Below are 13,003 nucleotides of genomic sequence, written 5' to 3'. Positions count from 1 at the left end.
GCTGTAGCTGTTGATGAAGGCTTCTGTTACAAGATCTCCTGCACAACTGGGCTGACCTCTGTAATAAAAATTCTAAATATTTCAGATGCGCTGGACTTGCTATACATGAGAAGTATTACTGTGTCACACCAACTACTTGTGGGAATTCAACTTTGTTTGCAGAACATATAAGATAACAAATTCATGTCCTAGTTCAAAATGCCAATTATCCACAGCTGCTGATTCCTGTGAGTCCTGATCATGTAGTAGTCATGTCCTCTGCTGAACCTGTCGGAAGCTACATTCTGAAGCCCTTAATTTCTTTTCCAGAATATGTAAGCATCAGCACAATTATTTGACTGTATACAGGGTTTTGAACTACAGAATAAAAAATAAAACCACAAAACAGACAAAAGCAGAAATCAATTAAATGCAAAGTAAAACAAATATTCAGGTTGATCTCATTTTATAAGACAAGTTTCAGAAAGATAAGTATAACTTACCAATGAGATGGAACATATCCTTCTGAAAAATAGGCATCTGATTTCTCATTCCATTGCTGGATCAGGGTATTTATCTCTGAAAAAAGTTTTCTGCCTTCCCTGTCATCTAGAAATTGAGATATTAAATCAGCCACAATTCTTCTAAGTTCCAAAAGGAAATTTTGAGAGAGACTGCTGCTGTCGAGCCATTGCTCAAGTACCTAGTGGATTGAATGCAAAACAGAACATCTCATTAATCAAAGCTTTCTTACTTAGGCAGTACACAGAATTTGCATGTCATTAAAAAATTCCCACAATCAACAATGATACCAAAATTTCTCCCTTATAACCTGTCTAGACTCTGAAATTACTGACGTGACAACCTTGACTTTTAATACAGTTTTGACTGACATGCAAGTCGGCAATGTAAGAGGCTACAGCACACAAACAACTGACATCCTATGTGGTGCTGATCTTGTCTAAAGACCCAGGAAAGGAAAAAAGATGGACTGAGGCTGAAATCAACCAAAACCTGACCTCCACCACCGATTACTCAGGCTTCTTTTACCAGACTTCTGCCTACACTGCCAATATAATGGAAGATAGCAGCCTTAACATTTTTGGAGCCCCATAACACAGTGATGATGAAGACGCCTGCATGCTTCCCAATGTGTAGTCCAGAAATAAGCATAAAAAGGCCTGGCCAAAACTACTGACTGCTCTCCTTTTCTTCACCATTACTTTTCTTTTAAATGTCAAGTGAATATAACTGATTTGCTCTAAGAGATATTCTGTTCACCAAGATAATTCACAGTGGCCAGCAGCTTACATATTTCTGGTTCCCATAATAAGAACATCAACCCATGCTAAGAGTTTTAAAATCATGACTGAAATTATTACTGGGTTTTCCTACACAGAAATCAGTGCATTAGTTTAGGCAGTCACATTGAATTATTACCTCCTACTTCATACTTCATCATATAGCAGGGAAACCTCAAAGATTCCATTTTTGAGGAAATACACAGGAAGATCTACATTTTTTCTTTACATAATATTGAAAACATCTGCAGAGCAGCTTGATACATTCTTCTTTTTTTAATGGAGAAAAATACGATGTTTCAGTATAAAAACAAATACCAGTGTTAAGGCAGCTAGGTGTTTTTCTTAGGAAATACCTGATATTTAATTCTTTTGTCCATGCAACTACTCATATGTCATTACAGAGAATGCGTGGCAAGCTATTCTGCCAGATGAGAAATTTAAGATGCTCTACTGGAGGTTTACTTTTATCTTGCTTCAGTCACCATTGCCAGAGACAGTGAGGGGAAAAAATAAATTAATTAATTGTATACCAGTGGAGGTGTCTAGTCAATTTTCAGTTTTGTTCAACATTCAATCTCAGGTGGAACAGTAAACAGTTTCCTCTGACAGGTCTCTGCACTGCAGCATATTTCATCACATTCCCTATTACATTTCAAATCTGAATCTCCATTAATGAGAAAATTTGATTAAGTGGACACATGATGATAGATTATACTTCCACTATAATGATTCTTTATAAGGATTATTTCATTTTATTAGCAAGAAAGTTCATTAAAATAATTTTATTGATAACTTAGATTTTTTTAACTGAGTTACTGCTGACAACCTGCATGCAAAAATTAGGAATTCAAACTATTAACTTATTAAAGTTACCCGTGCATAGAGTTTGAACTTGCTGACAGCATGAACAAGATACAGTTTGGCCTCATGCTGTGCAGAATTACAGCCCTCTCCATTATTCTCCTTGTTTGCTTCATCTTCTGGGACAACAGCCAGAGCAGAGCACACAAACTGCTCCAGTGTCTCTCCTGTGGGAATCTGGCAAGGACACAAGAAATTGATGAGTATTTCAAGAGCATTGCTGAGTGTTAGCTCTCCTATCAACTTACTTATCTAGTGAAAATAAGAATAACACATAGCCTCTTCAGCAAGAACAAAGCCCATTTAACCCAACCTCACATTCCCAGGCACATACTTCAAAGTACTGCACTTGCAGGTTGCTGTATGAAATACCAATGGCCCCATTAAGGTGTTCATACAACAGGCAGAATAATGGGACTTGTATATGCAAGGAATTTTCACCTTGTTGCTACACTCGTGTTGCTACTTCTACAGTAATTTGCAGGCTGGCACTGAACTAACTTGATTATGATACAGTACCCTTACAGTAGAATAACTATATTGCAACAACTTCACAAGTACAAAAATTACTGATATAAAAAGCACTTAGTACAATGATGGATCTCCACCAGTCACTACATATAGCAAACTAGCTTTAAATTGAGGTTGGTGGGTTTCAAGAGAGTGGCCAAGACAACAAAATTTTTTCCTCATAGACTAATTTTTAAATTCTGTGATGAATGATTTCATATTCCCAAGCCAATAAATTGTGATGAATAATTAAATATTCCCAAGCCTATAATTATTAAAGCTTACAGAAATAATGCCACACATTTTAATTCTGGTATTGCCTTTCTGAGATACTTTGCATCCTTGCTCCTTTCAACTTTGACCAGAGAATTCATAAAAAATTTTGCTGGTGTTTTGATACCAAACAAAATGGGGAGCTACATACAGAATTGAAGTGCTCCAAACAAGTATTAACCAGGCTTCCATATTTGCTTTCATAGTTTATGATGGTCTTCAATGTTCTGACACAAGCCCAAAATATTGAGATACTAGTTTAAATAGTTACCAAGTGAGTAGCCTGGGATTTCACAGTCAACCACAGCTACCAAGCTGCAGTGGAATACAGCTCATTTGCTTAAACAGGCCATCATGATATTTCATTAAAAGGCCATTCAAAAGTCAAGGTTTTTTTTCTTTTTATAATTTATCCATTTGTTTAAATCTGCTATTTTTACAATGAGCTCTTCTGGACTATAACCCTAAACTGTACTGCTCTACAAAGAACAAACAGATTTCATATAAATACCAACATGTTCTATTAAAGAAACTGTGGACTTAAGCACAAATTCAAAAGTTGTTTCCAGTTTTCTGCAGTCAAACCAGACCACCACAACAGACAACTTTGGTCTAGAGGATAGGTTGCTCTATCTGAAGAAAGAGATTTTCTTCTAGATGTGATGCATCTCCAGGACATTTGATTAAGCACCACTGAGACAACTCATTGTAGAACATTCATATCAAGATTGCACAACTGAGAAGAAAGGACTCTTGGTCTCCCTTAATTTACACACAGAAGAGACAGGCATTCTTTGTCCAGCAAATAAGATGAAAAGTGCTGCCAGACAAGCTAATCCTGTCACATTCAAATCAAGGATTTGGTTTAAAAGCTTAGTGGAGCAACCCTCAGAATTCTCTACAGGATAATAAACACAGGACTCTGTCATACACAGCTGTGACTTGAGAGAAGCATAAATTTATTAGTGCATAAAACTAGACCTATCAGTATCTTCATGTGCAGAGATTTCAGGTCAAGCTAGACATTTGTTTGATGCGAATGAAGCCAGGCTATTTAACAACCTTGTTGCTGCTTCACAAAACCAAGCTTCTGTAATGCAGGAAAATACATTCAGTACAAATAAAAAAAATATTGAAGCGTTAGACACAGAAATTTTCAACTGATTTACCTCTGTTAATTGTGCTGTATAACTTAGCAGCTTCTCAACATGAGGGCCATCAAAACCAAACCTGGATTCAAGTTCTGCTTTCACAGCAAGCGGATTCCACAAAACATCCCCAAAAGAAAGATTGTATTGAAAACCTGAAAGAAATTAAATCTTTTGTTTATGTAATTCATTCATTTATTCATGTTGTTTCTTGGTGGTTCTCACTTATTGAGATCCAAGTACCATGTTCCCAGCTTTTTTGGGGACAGCAGGATACGTGCACCTGAACACAAATTTACAGAGGAGAAAACCCATGATTGCACTAATGGTAAAGTCAATTAATGTGATGGCATTTCAGCAGTTGATATGCTGATGGTGGGATGCCCCTGCATAGCAATTGCCAGCAAACTCAGTAGGGTGCCATTCTGAACTGCACAGAGGCATGCAAAGTGTGTGTATGGACTGGGTGTGAATCACTAGTGAGAGTGAGAGCAACGGGAGAACACCACAAATTCCAGAGAAATCAAGGTCATCCTCTGTACAAGGGCTCCAGCACATCACCTTTGTCCCACATCAGCCTTCACTTTTGCAGGTGTAGTGGGATTTAGACTTCATATTACTCTTAGCCTGACTTCCACACCAAGCAGACAGCTGCACCTATCCATGGTGTTCTTCAGTTTGCCCATGAAACTTGCTCCTGACCTTTTCTTGTTTTCCTGGGGCCAGCCTACCTTCTCCAATTAAACTCATCTTCCATGGTGAAGCAGCAGATGGAGAAATTTAACCTTTCAGCTGACGGCAGAATTTACAAGAACAGAAAGATGAAGCTTAAAGTAAGCCAGTCATAATGCTTAACATGCATGTCCAAAAAAGAATTGCTGTCCTTCTATTAAATGGAAGAAACTGTCCCTTGCATTGGTTTAGTCTGTCACCAAAATTCATTGCTAAGCCATGATCATTCTAAACACTATGTATTAGACCAGTTTATCTGATAGTTGCCAGAGTCTGATAAAATTTAGTAATCAGTATTGGTATTTAAAAAGCAGATGAGTAAAGTAGGTTAGCAGTACAGCAATATAGTTTAGTCTCTGCACATCAGGAACTCAGCAGAAGGTCCAGCAGTTACTGTCCTATATTTCCAGCATGCTTATTAGGTAGTTCAAAGAAAATCTGAAGCAAATTTCTTACCTTCTAAGCTCCTATCCTGTACTGATGCAACAGTCAAATTCAGTGCCATTTTCACCACTTCATAGAAACTTTTGCCCAGTGGCATCATAGCTAAATCCTTCAGTGATGCTAAGGTACTGAAAGTGGAAAATAAAATGAAAAGCCAAGCTCTCTATACACCCAAAACCCTGAAAGGACTTGCTGGAAAGAGACAACCTTCAAGCAACTGAATAATAAAATGCTTTTTTTACTGTTGAAAAACTGATGTTTTATGAAATTAGAGTTTAACCGAACAAAACACAAATTGAGATTTTACAGTTAGAGTATCAGTCAATTTCCATTAAGGAAATGTGTCCTGAGAGGACCAATGTCCTCTTTAAAAAAAAAAAAAAAAAGGGATGAGGAAAAATAAGGGCAAAATTATCACAAACATTCTCTGTTATCTCCATAAGAAGGCAGGATCAACACAGAATACTTACATTTTACTTCCCAGCAATCTGCAGGGAAAAAAAATTTAAAGCAACATAATACTTGTTCTCAGAAGAGGTTAAACAAAGTGCATTACAGAATGCATTGATAAAAATATATCTATTGAATTTCTAACAAGTCTCTGTTACCTTATCTGTGAAAAAAAATTCTGTTAATATAACTTAAAATTTATGTCGAATTTGCCAGTTATTTCCTACCAAGTAATCCTTTCTTATTATGCAAATGAGAATCCAGCTTTTCAGTGTGGATCATCAGTTTCCAACATTCATGAAAAGAAGAAAAACAAACAAAAAAAAAAAAAAAAAAAAAGAAACCACCCCTGCCACAAAAACCCAAAGCCAGTCACATAGATGTGAAAAGTTCTGTTAAGTAGCTCTGAGAGACACAGCAAAACATGGTACAGACCTGGAAGTGGGAAATGTAAATAAAGAACCTTTCTACTGGCTTAATTCTGCCTTAGAAAGGACCACTAGAATGTAGTATAATACAAAACTAGTCAAGAAACAAGCATCGGGTTTTGTGGTTTGCTTTCCAAATTGCATCAATGAGGGTAAATTTGGTCACTGAAGGGCACAGAAATCTTAAAAAACCAAGCAAAAGAAAACACCAAAGCCCATACGTAAACATCTGAGTCTCCTATGTAGTTTTGCATGTTAGTAGCTCAGAGAACAAGCTGAAATAAGTTTACAAATTAGGCATAAAGGAAAAATAATTAAATTTTAAAAATCAAGCACCAATATAGGTGCAATCCACATATTGTAAGAGAAAATTGTTTCCCAGTTTGACAAAGAGCTATGTCATCATATCCTTCTTCTGTGAGTGGGGAGCTATTTTTGTTGTTTGTCTTTGGTTTGGGATTGTTTTTTTTTAATTTAAGAGAAAAAGACAGTGGGATGATAAAGGATGGTAGAATAGAACAATAATTTCTCATTCATGATCTTTGAGCCCCTGCTTCCCCATGGCCTAAGGCTCGTGAGATACCTGGCCAGTCTAGCACAAGCACCCAGGTTCAGAGGGCTTCTCTTGCTTTATGACTGTGTTATTTGACTACAATGATAATTGCATATCAACCCACTACAACAAACTGCCTACCCTGGCAAACACATATCTGACTGTCACCTAATAATTACCTTATTTTACTGAAAATTCTGGTAGATCTATGCCTTGGTCTATGCTTTAATTCTGTGTCTTCCTCTGAACCCAGCTGTCCTTTACCTGATTCAGAACACAGTCTCTGGGGTGTTTTCCTTACTGCTTCACTTCTTGCAAAAGAACACCTAAAGCTATTTTGATGGCAAGAGGCTTAAGAAACAAAATTGAGTAATTTTCCTGATACTGACCAAGTGCTACATACATTCAGATCTGATTAGGATCAAAACTATTCTTTTCTTATATTCAAATGTATATGTTCTGTCTTTCAAAGACCCCCAAAGTACACTACAAGGTTCAAAGCCATATTACATGATGGGCTAATTTCAGGCACTCATAACATAGAGCTGCTTAACAAAGACTCCGAGGGCATCTCTGTTGAGTTTGGCAGAGGTGCAAAACACAGTTACAAAGGAATCAGTGTGGGTGAAAATTCCTAAAAAGTTTTATAAAAGCAAAATCTGGTAAGGAGAAGAAAATTTTGGCCTCTTTACAATGTAAAGGATGCCTATTTTATTAAGTAGACAGTGAGAAGAACGAGAATTGCAGATAAAATTTTAAAACAGAGCACTTTCAAGAATGTGAAAGTACTTACTTTTGAATAACTTTTAGAAACTGTCTTATGGTAGCTAACTCATCTTCTGTATAAAAGCTGTTCAGTTCAAGATGAGGGAGTGAATGCAGAAGGTTCCAGAAATATGGTTGCTTGTACAGATTTTCTGCTCTAGAAATAATTTTTTCTGCTTCATTCAAATCCATCTTTAGGTGGAAAAAAATAAAAATTACATGCAACACTTCCAATAACAGAAGAAAAATTAAAAACAAAAAAGCAGGTACCTCTTATTTCCCTGACTCTCTTGAAGTTTAAAGCATTCACAATATATTACTGAAGTGAAAACATACCTCCATATTTGGCAATATACCACATTATTTTGGTGGTATTTTGAACTCATGGAGGCTTTGTTTCTGATATGTCTCTCTGCTCTGACGGAGAAATGGAGCTGGAAGTAAAGCTAAGGCATCTCTTTCTGCTCAGAGGTGTAACCAAGGGAAGGATTATCTTGGAGCTCTCAAGCCCTGCAATGGATGGGACTGCCCAGGCCTTGCCATCCTTGCCTCACAGCTCTTTGCAAGGCTGGTGGGGGTCTCAGATAACAACTTATAAGAATGGCTCTTTAAAGGTGAACTCCCTAGGATAAAACAGCTTCTTTCATAGGACTACACGATATGATGCCTTGCAAAACAAGCTTTTATCACATTTTTTTATTATTCATTCTTTGCTACTCTAAATTAATGTCTCACTAAGGCTTTTTTTTGTATAATGGTGACATGAGCATGCCTTATACAAAAAGAAGCTTGTGTATACAAGTTCTGTTTCTAATAATGATCATCTACTGCCAACTTAATATTTTCTTAATGTTGAGAAATACATTCTTTCTACTCTACATTGCATTCCAGAAATGAAATTTCATATTGATATGGCTCCTTTCAATCAATGAGATCTTATGAGCAATTAAAAATTGCCATCTCATTTGAAGTTATAAACTGGAAATCTAAGTTTCATGAAGTAGAAGTAACAATCAATCAAATATGGAAAAAGTACATCTGATGGTTGCACTTTCAAATTGCTCCTAATAAACAAAGGCCCTTCAAATAGTTGTGGATTTTAGCTACTAACATTCTACACTGGTTTAAATAAGTAATCTAGAAACCATTGAACGTCTATCAAATTTACAAGACACCATTTTTTCCTTCAAACATCTTTTTTTTTAAGATAGTCTACTTAAACTTGACAGGATACAAATTTCTAACCATTATTATAAAGATCTTCAAACCCCAGAGCTATAATCTCAAAACAGACTGTAAAAAATACTTACAGTAAGAAAAGTGGTGATGTTATGGAGCCCTGTAAAATTAAATATTTTCCTTTAAATAGAAACATTTTTAGCTTTAGAAGGATCAATATTATAAGCCAGAGCAAACAGTGCACAAAGGGTGTTTCTAGATAAGTAAAGGCACATGAAGCAACTAATACCCAAAGATAGTGGTCCATTTGATTTTCTGTGCTTCACAATACTTTTACGGAAATCACAAAAACAATTTAAAAGACATTGCTTACTGCTCAATTTTTTAGTGAGGCAAAAGGATCATGTCAACACTATATGAATGTCCTAGTTATCAGACAGCCAGGCATGCAAACTGCCATTTCCCCTGAATATTTCTGCTTGAGAACTCAGCCAGAGACGCAGGGTAGTGGGAGGAGCTCAGTGCCCCCGGTACAGCAACAAGGCTGTGCAGTGTGGGTGGAAACGGAACAGGAGACCCCGACCCTGCTACTTCCAGTCTCACTCTTTCTGTGCAAGACTGAAGGTCACCTAAGGTCACCAGGTGTGAGATACTGCTGTTTTCCATTCCCATACTCTTTATTACAACAGAAAAATACAGGGAGGGAGAGCTACATCCTCATAAACTACTTTTGAATGCACATTAGAAAAAGTAATCTTGTACTCTGATTATAATCCTTATCTTTTAAACTTTCCTCTTTCCTATTGTTTTCATAACTCTCAAGTATACAAGGGCACAGTTTTAGAAAGCTAAATTTTTTCTCTGATAATTTTGATGGCCACAGTGTTGCTAATCATAAAAGTGGCCCTTTTTTAGATCAGCTAAAATTTCAGTTGGCTAGTTTTATTTTTTAGATCAAACTATTCTTTTGTTTGATGGCTATCACTAACCAATAGGCCAAGAAATTAATTTTTAGAAAAATCACAGCTTACCTGAGAGCCTTGAGTTTTCTTCCCATAGCTTTTCTAAGGCCATGGCTTTCTCTGTAGTATCAATAAATTCCTTTGCAAGTTCTTCTAGCTCTTCCATGAAGTCTAGATCAGGTCCAGTGGCTCTCTCTGGACCACTTTGGGGGCTTGCACTATTTTTTTGACAGAAAAAAAGAGGGATAGGTGACATAACACACTGAAATTAAGTAGCTGAAAAATGTGTATATACTCACAGCACTATTCTGATAATTTTTTTTAACAAATATGTATTTATACAATTTCTATTTAGCTAAATTCATTACCATGCAAGTTGCAGCACTGGGTCTCAAAACCTCAGGAAAGTGGGCAATGAAAAATTGCTGAGGTCACCTATGCCAATTCTGGCAGCAGCCAAGAACAGACATGTCCAAAATGTCTTTAATATTTCTGAACACACTCAACTTTTCTCCCCTGGATTATCATGTGTCCTGGTAGCAGTTCTTTGATGAGAAAGTTCAAGCTTTTCTGTTGCATCTAAGGTAACAGTTTGTTTTTTCAAATACACACAGCAATGGATAAAAAGAGTATTTTATTCTTACTACTGGCTTTTTCCTTATTTTACCCAGCAGACATACCACTAGTAAATGTTATCTCTGTTATCTCTATCACATTGCTATCTGGTGACTACTCAACAGCACAATTTTCTGACAATACTTTTAAATGAAACCAGGAGTCAGATCCATTTAAATGCCTCTTTACAGGACAAAATTACTTAGACTCTCCTAAAACACCATAAACAAGGGAATAATTCTATTTAGCATGTTACTAGGCAGTTGCATTCTGTTTTATCTAACAGGAGATTCAAATTATCTTACAGGCTACAATCTGTCTAGCAAAAACATTGCTATTTTGCATCAAAAACACAATTAGCTGTCACAGAATCACAAAATGGGTCAAATTGGAAGAGACCACAGTGGTCATCTGGTCCAACCTCCCTGCTCAAACAGGATCATCCTAGAGCACATGGCACAGGATTGTGTCCAGATGGTTCTTGACTATCTGCAGTGAGGCAGACTCCACAACCTCTCTGGGCAACCTGTCCCAGTGCTCAGTCCCCTACACGGTAAAGTTCTTCCAAATATTGCAGTGCAACTTCTAGTCTGTCAGTTCTGCCCATTGCTTCTTGTCCTGTCCCATTTACAAAATATAATAAAGAGTTACATTCCTTTCACATCGAGCTTATATGCCAATACTTGCTTTCACCACAATTTTTACTTTTTGAAAGAAAAGCCTAATGAGATCAATTCACAAATCAAAGAAAGCTATCAGTCTCCACTTTCTCATTCTCTTATTTCTCTTTCCATCCCTCCCTGATACTCATTTGTTCAGACACTCACAGAGCTGTTTGCAACTTCAGATTAAGGGAAACAAAGAAAATTTCATCTTAAAACAATCAAGTTCTTATTTGTTTCAGTACAGCTTATTTTGATCCCAACTTAGCCAACAGACAGCAGGATTTTGGAAAACTCTTTCACCAGCCTCAAACTTCAGTGGGCTAAAGGCAGAAAATTTCCTCAACATATATATTTCCCTTTTAAATGGAGTTTTAAAAAGCAGCTTTCTGTTGTTCAGAAGGTGGCTTTTTGAGTGACTAGAAGTTGCACTTTAGCTGTTGTCTTTGAAAATCACCTCATAAATTCCAATATTACTGAAACTCCCAGTGCCCAAAATTTCAACAGCTGAGAATACTCATGTTTACAAAGAACTGAAATTTTCCTAGCACTCTGCTTTTTGAGATGAACAAGAAGCCAGCACTTGACCAGAAAAACAGCAGCCACAGTCAGAATGTTAAAAAATACCAAAACTCTAGCTCAGTTTCCATGGGATTTTTCACAGGTTTTGGTTGTCTTTGTTTTTTTGTGGGGTTTGGAGGGAGTGATGGTGTTGGGTTTTTTCTGAATAGTAGCTGAAGGTAAAATTGAAAACTAAACTCTCCTAAGAAGGTCACTTAAAATTAAAAGTGTTCAGAGGAGTGCAGTATTTCAACCCACATTGTTTGCCCCCCAAACTAGACCCAAGCCTTGCATCCCCATCTACAAACCTCCTGGTTTTAGTAACATTGCAAACAACAATGCACTGGGGAAAAGGCCTTAATCACATAGGGGCACACAGCAGGACTCAATGCTGTCTCCAGGGGCTGCTGGGGCTGCCTGGCCTCCCTACCAGCTGCAGGGGGCACAGATAGCAGTGATGGAAACAATCAGTAATTCTTTCCACTCTATCCCCATCACCAACTCTCCTGCACATTTGGTCTGCAAAGCTTGGGTTGATAAACAGCAGGGAAACAATATAAAAGCATCCTCTTGGCATCTAATTTTTTGTGCTTTAGCCATTTGTTTGGTGCACAGCAGAAGTACATTAGATAACACAGGTGTATCACTTGGTGAGAAATTTATGTTTTGGGATTTTCAGTATGTTGTGGATGGAAGAAAGATGGATGGCACAGGGTGTCATCCTGGGTTTCTTCTTCATGCTTCTTCCTCCTTCTTCCTGGGTTTGGGTGGCATTTTGTAATTAGGCAGAAAAGTCCACATTGTGGACTCTTTGGGATCAGTTATTGGGTTAAAAGGGAAAATAATCTAGGTGTCAGTTCTTAATTGGATAGTTTAGTCTTAAAAGACCTTGTAACAAGAAATTGTTAACCATTTTGTGCCTTCTAATGGAAAGCTGCGAAACTCACAGTAGTGAGACTGTTTTACTCATAAGAAATAATAAACACCTGAGTCCAAACACAAATTACTGTCTCAAGTGCCTTCAACCCAGGCCCAGATAAACTGAAAACTGGTACCCCTACAAGGTCCCACAGAGCACATGGGGACAGGGAAAGGAGACTAGGAAGATACAGACTAGCACTTGGGGCATGTGTTGTTGTTCTATTTCTAGAGTCATATATTGTTGTTGTCAGATTTCTAAAGTCCATACCTCCTCAGTGCATTCTTATGGCTGCAGATCTTCACAGCACAGACTCCTTCTTCTGCATGTTGTTCTCTCTCTCAGGTCAGAGCTCCTCCAAGGCTCTCCCTGACTGGCTAACCCGCCCCCTTTTATCCCACTTATCTTCATGGGTCACAGCTGCAGCCCATCAAGGACGACCGGGACCTCCCGGGGCAAAGCCTCTATACAGATATTCAGGTACAATAAATTTCCTCTACTATAAGTGTGGTGGCTCTGAAGAGCTACTGGGCAAAGTGCAGGGAAATCATGTTGATGGTGAAAGTGGAGAGGGAGATGAGAAACTCTAGGGGGACATAGATATTTGGGGCATGGCAAAAGGAGCAAATCCAAGGCATAAGGCCTAGCTATTAAAGGC

General features: G+C 37.6%; 1 protein-coding gene across 1 annotated transcript in view; it reads right to left on the bottom strand.

Moving 5' to 3' along the window:
* Positions 1-13,003, bottom strand: part of ABCA13 (ATP binding cassette subfamily A member 13) — a 170,456-nt gene that overhangs the window by 146,036 nt on the left and 11,417 nt on the right. Inside the window, exons 4-10 of the mRNA XM_071454709.1 lie at positions 9,658-9,806; positions 8,758-8,786; positions 7,476-7,639; positions 5,264-5,379; positions 4,097-4,230; positions 2,157-2,321; positions 483-682 (exon numbers count right to left, since the gene is read on the bottom strand). Coding sequence (XP_071310810.1) covers positions 483-682; positions 2,157-2,321; positions 4,097-4,230; positions 5,264-5,379; positions 7,476-7,639; positions 8,758-8,786; positions 9,658-9,806 — 957 coding nt within the window. The remainder of the gene's footprint in view (positions 1-482; positions 683-2,156; positions 2,322-4,096; positions 4,231-5,263; positions 5,380-7,475; positions 7,640-8,757; positions 8,787-9,657; positions 9,807-13,003) is intronic.

The sequence above is a fragment of the Agelaius tricolor genome, unplaced genomic scaffold, assembly GCF_023055355.1.
Source record: "Agelaius tricolor isolate 1412-34295 unplaced genomic scaffold, bAgeTri1.0.p SCAF_2, whole genome shotgun sequence".
Lineage (NCBI taxonomy): Eukaryota > Metazoa > Chordata > Aves > Passeriformes > Icteridae > Agelaius > Agelaius tricolor.
This window is presented reverse-complemented; position numbering and strand designations above follow the sequence as displayed.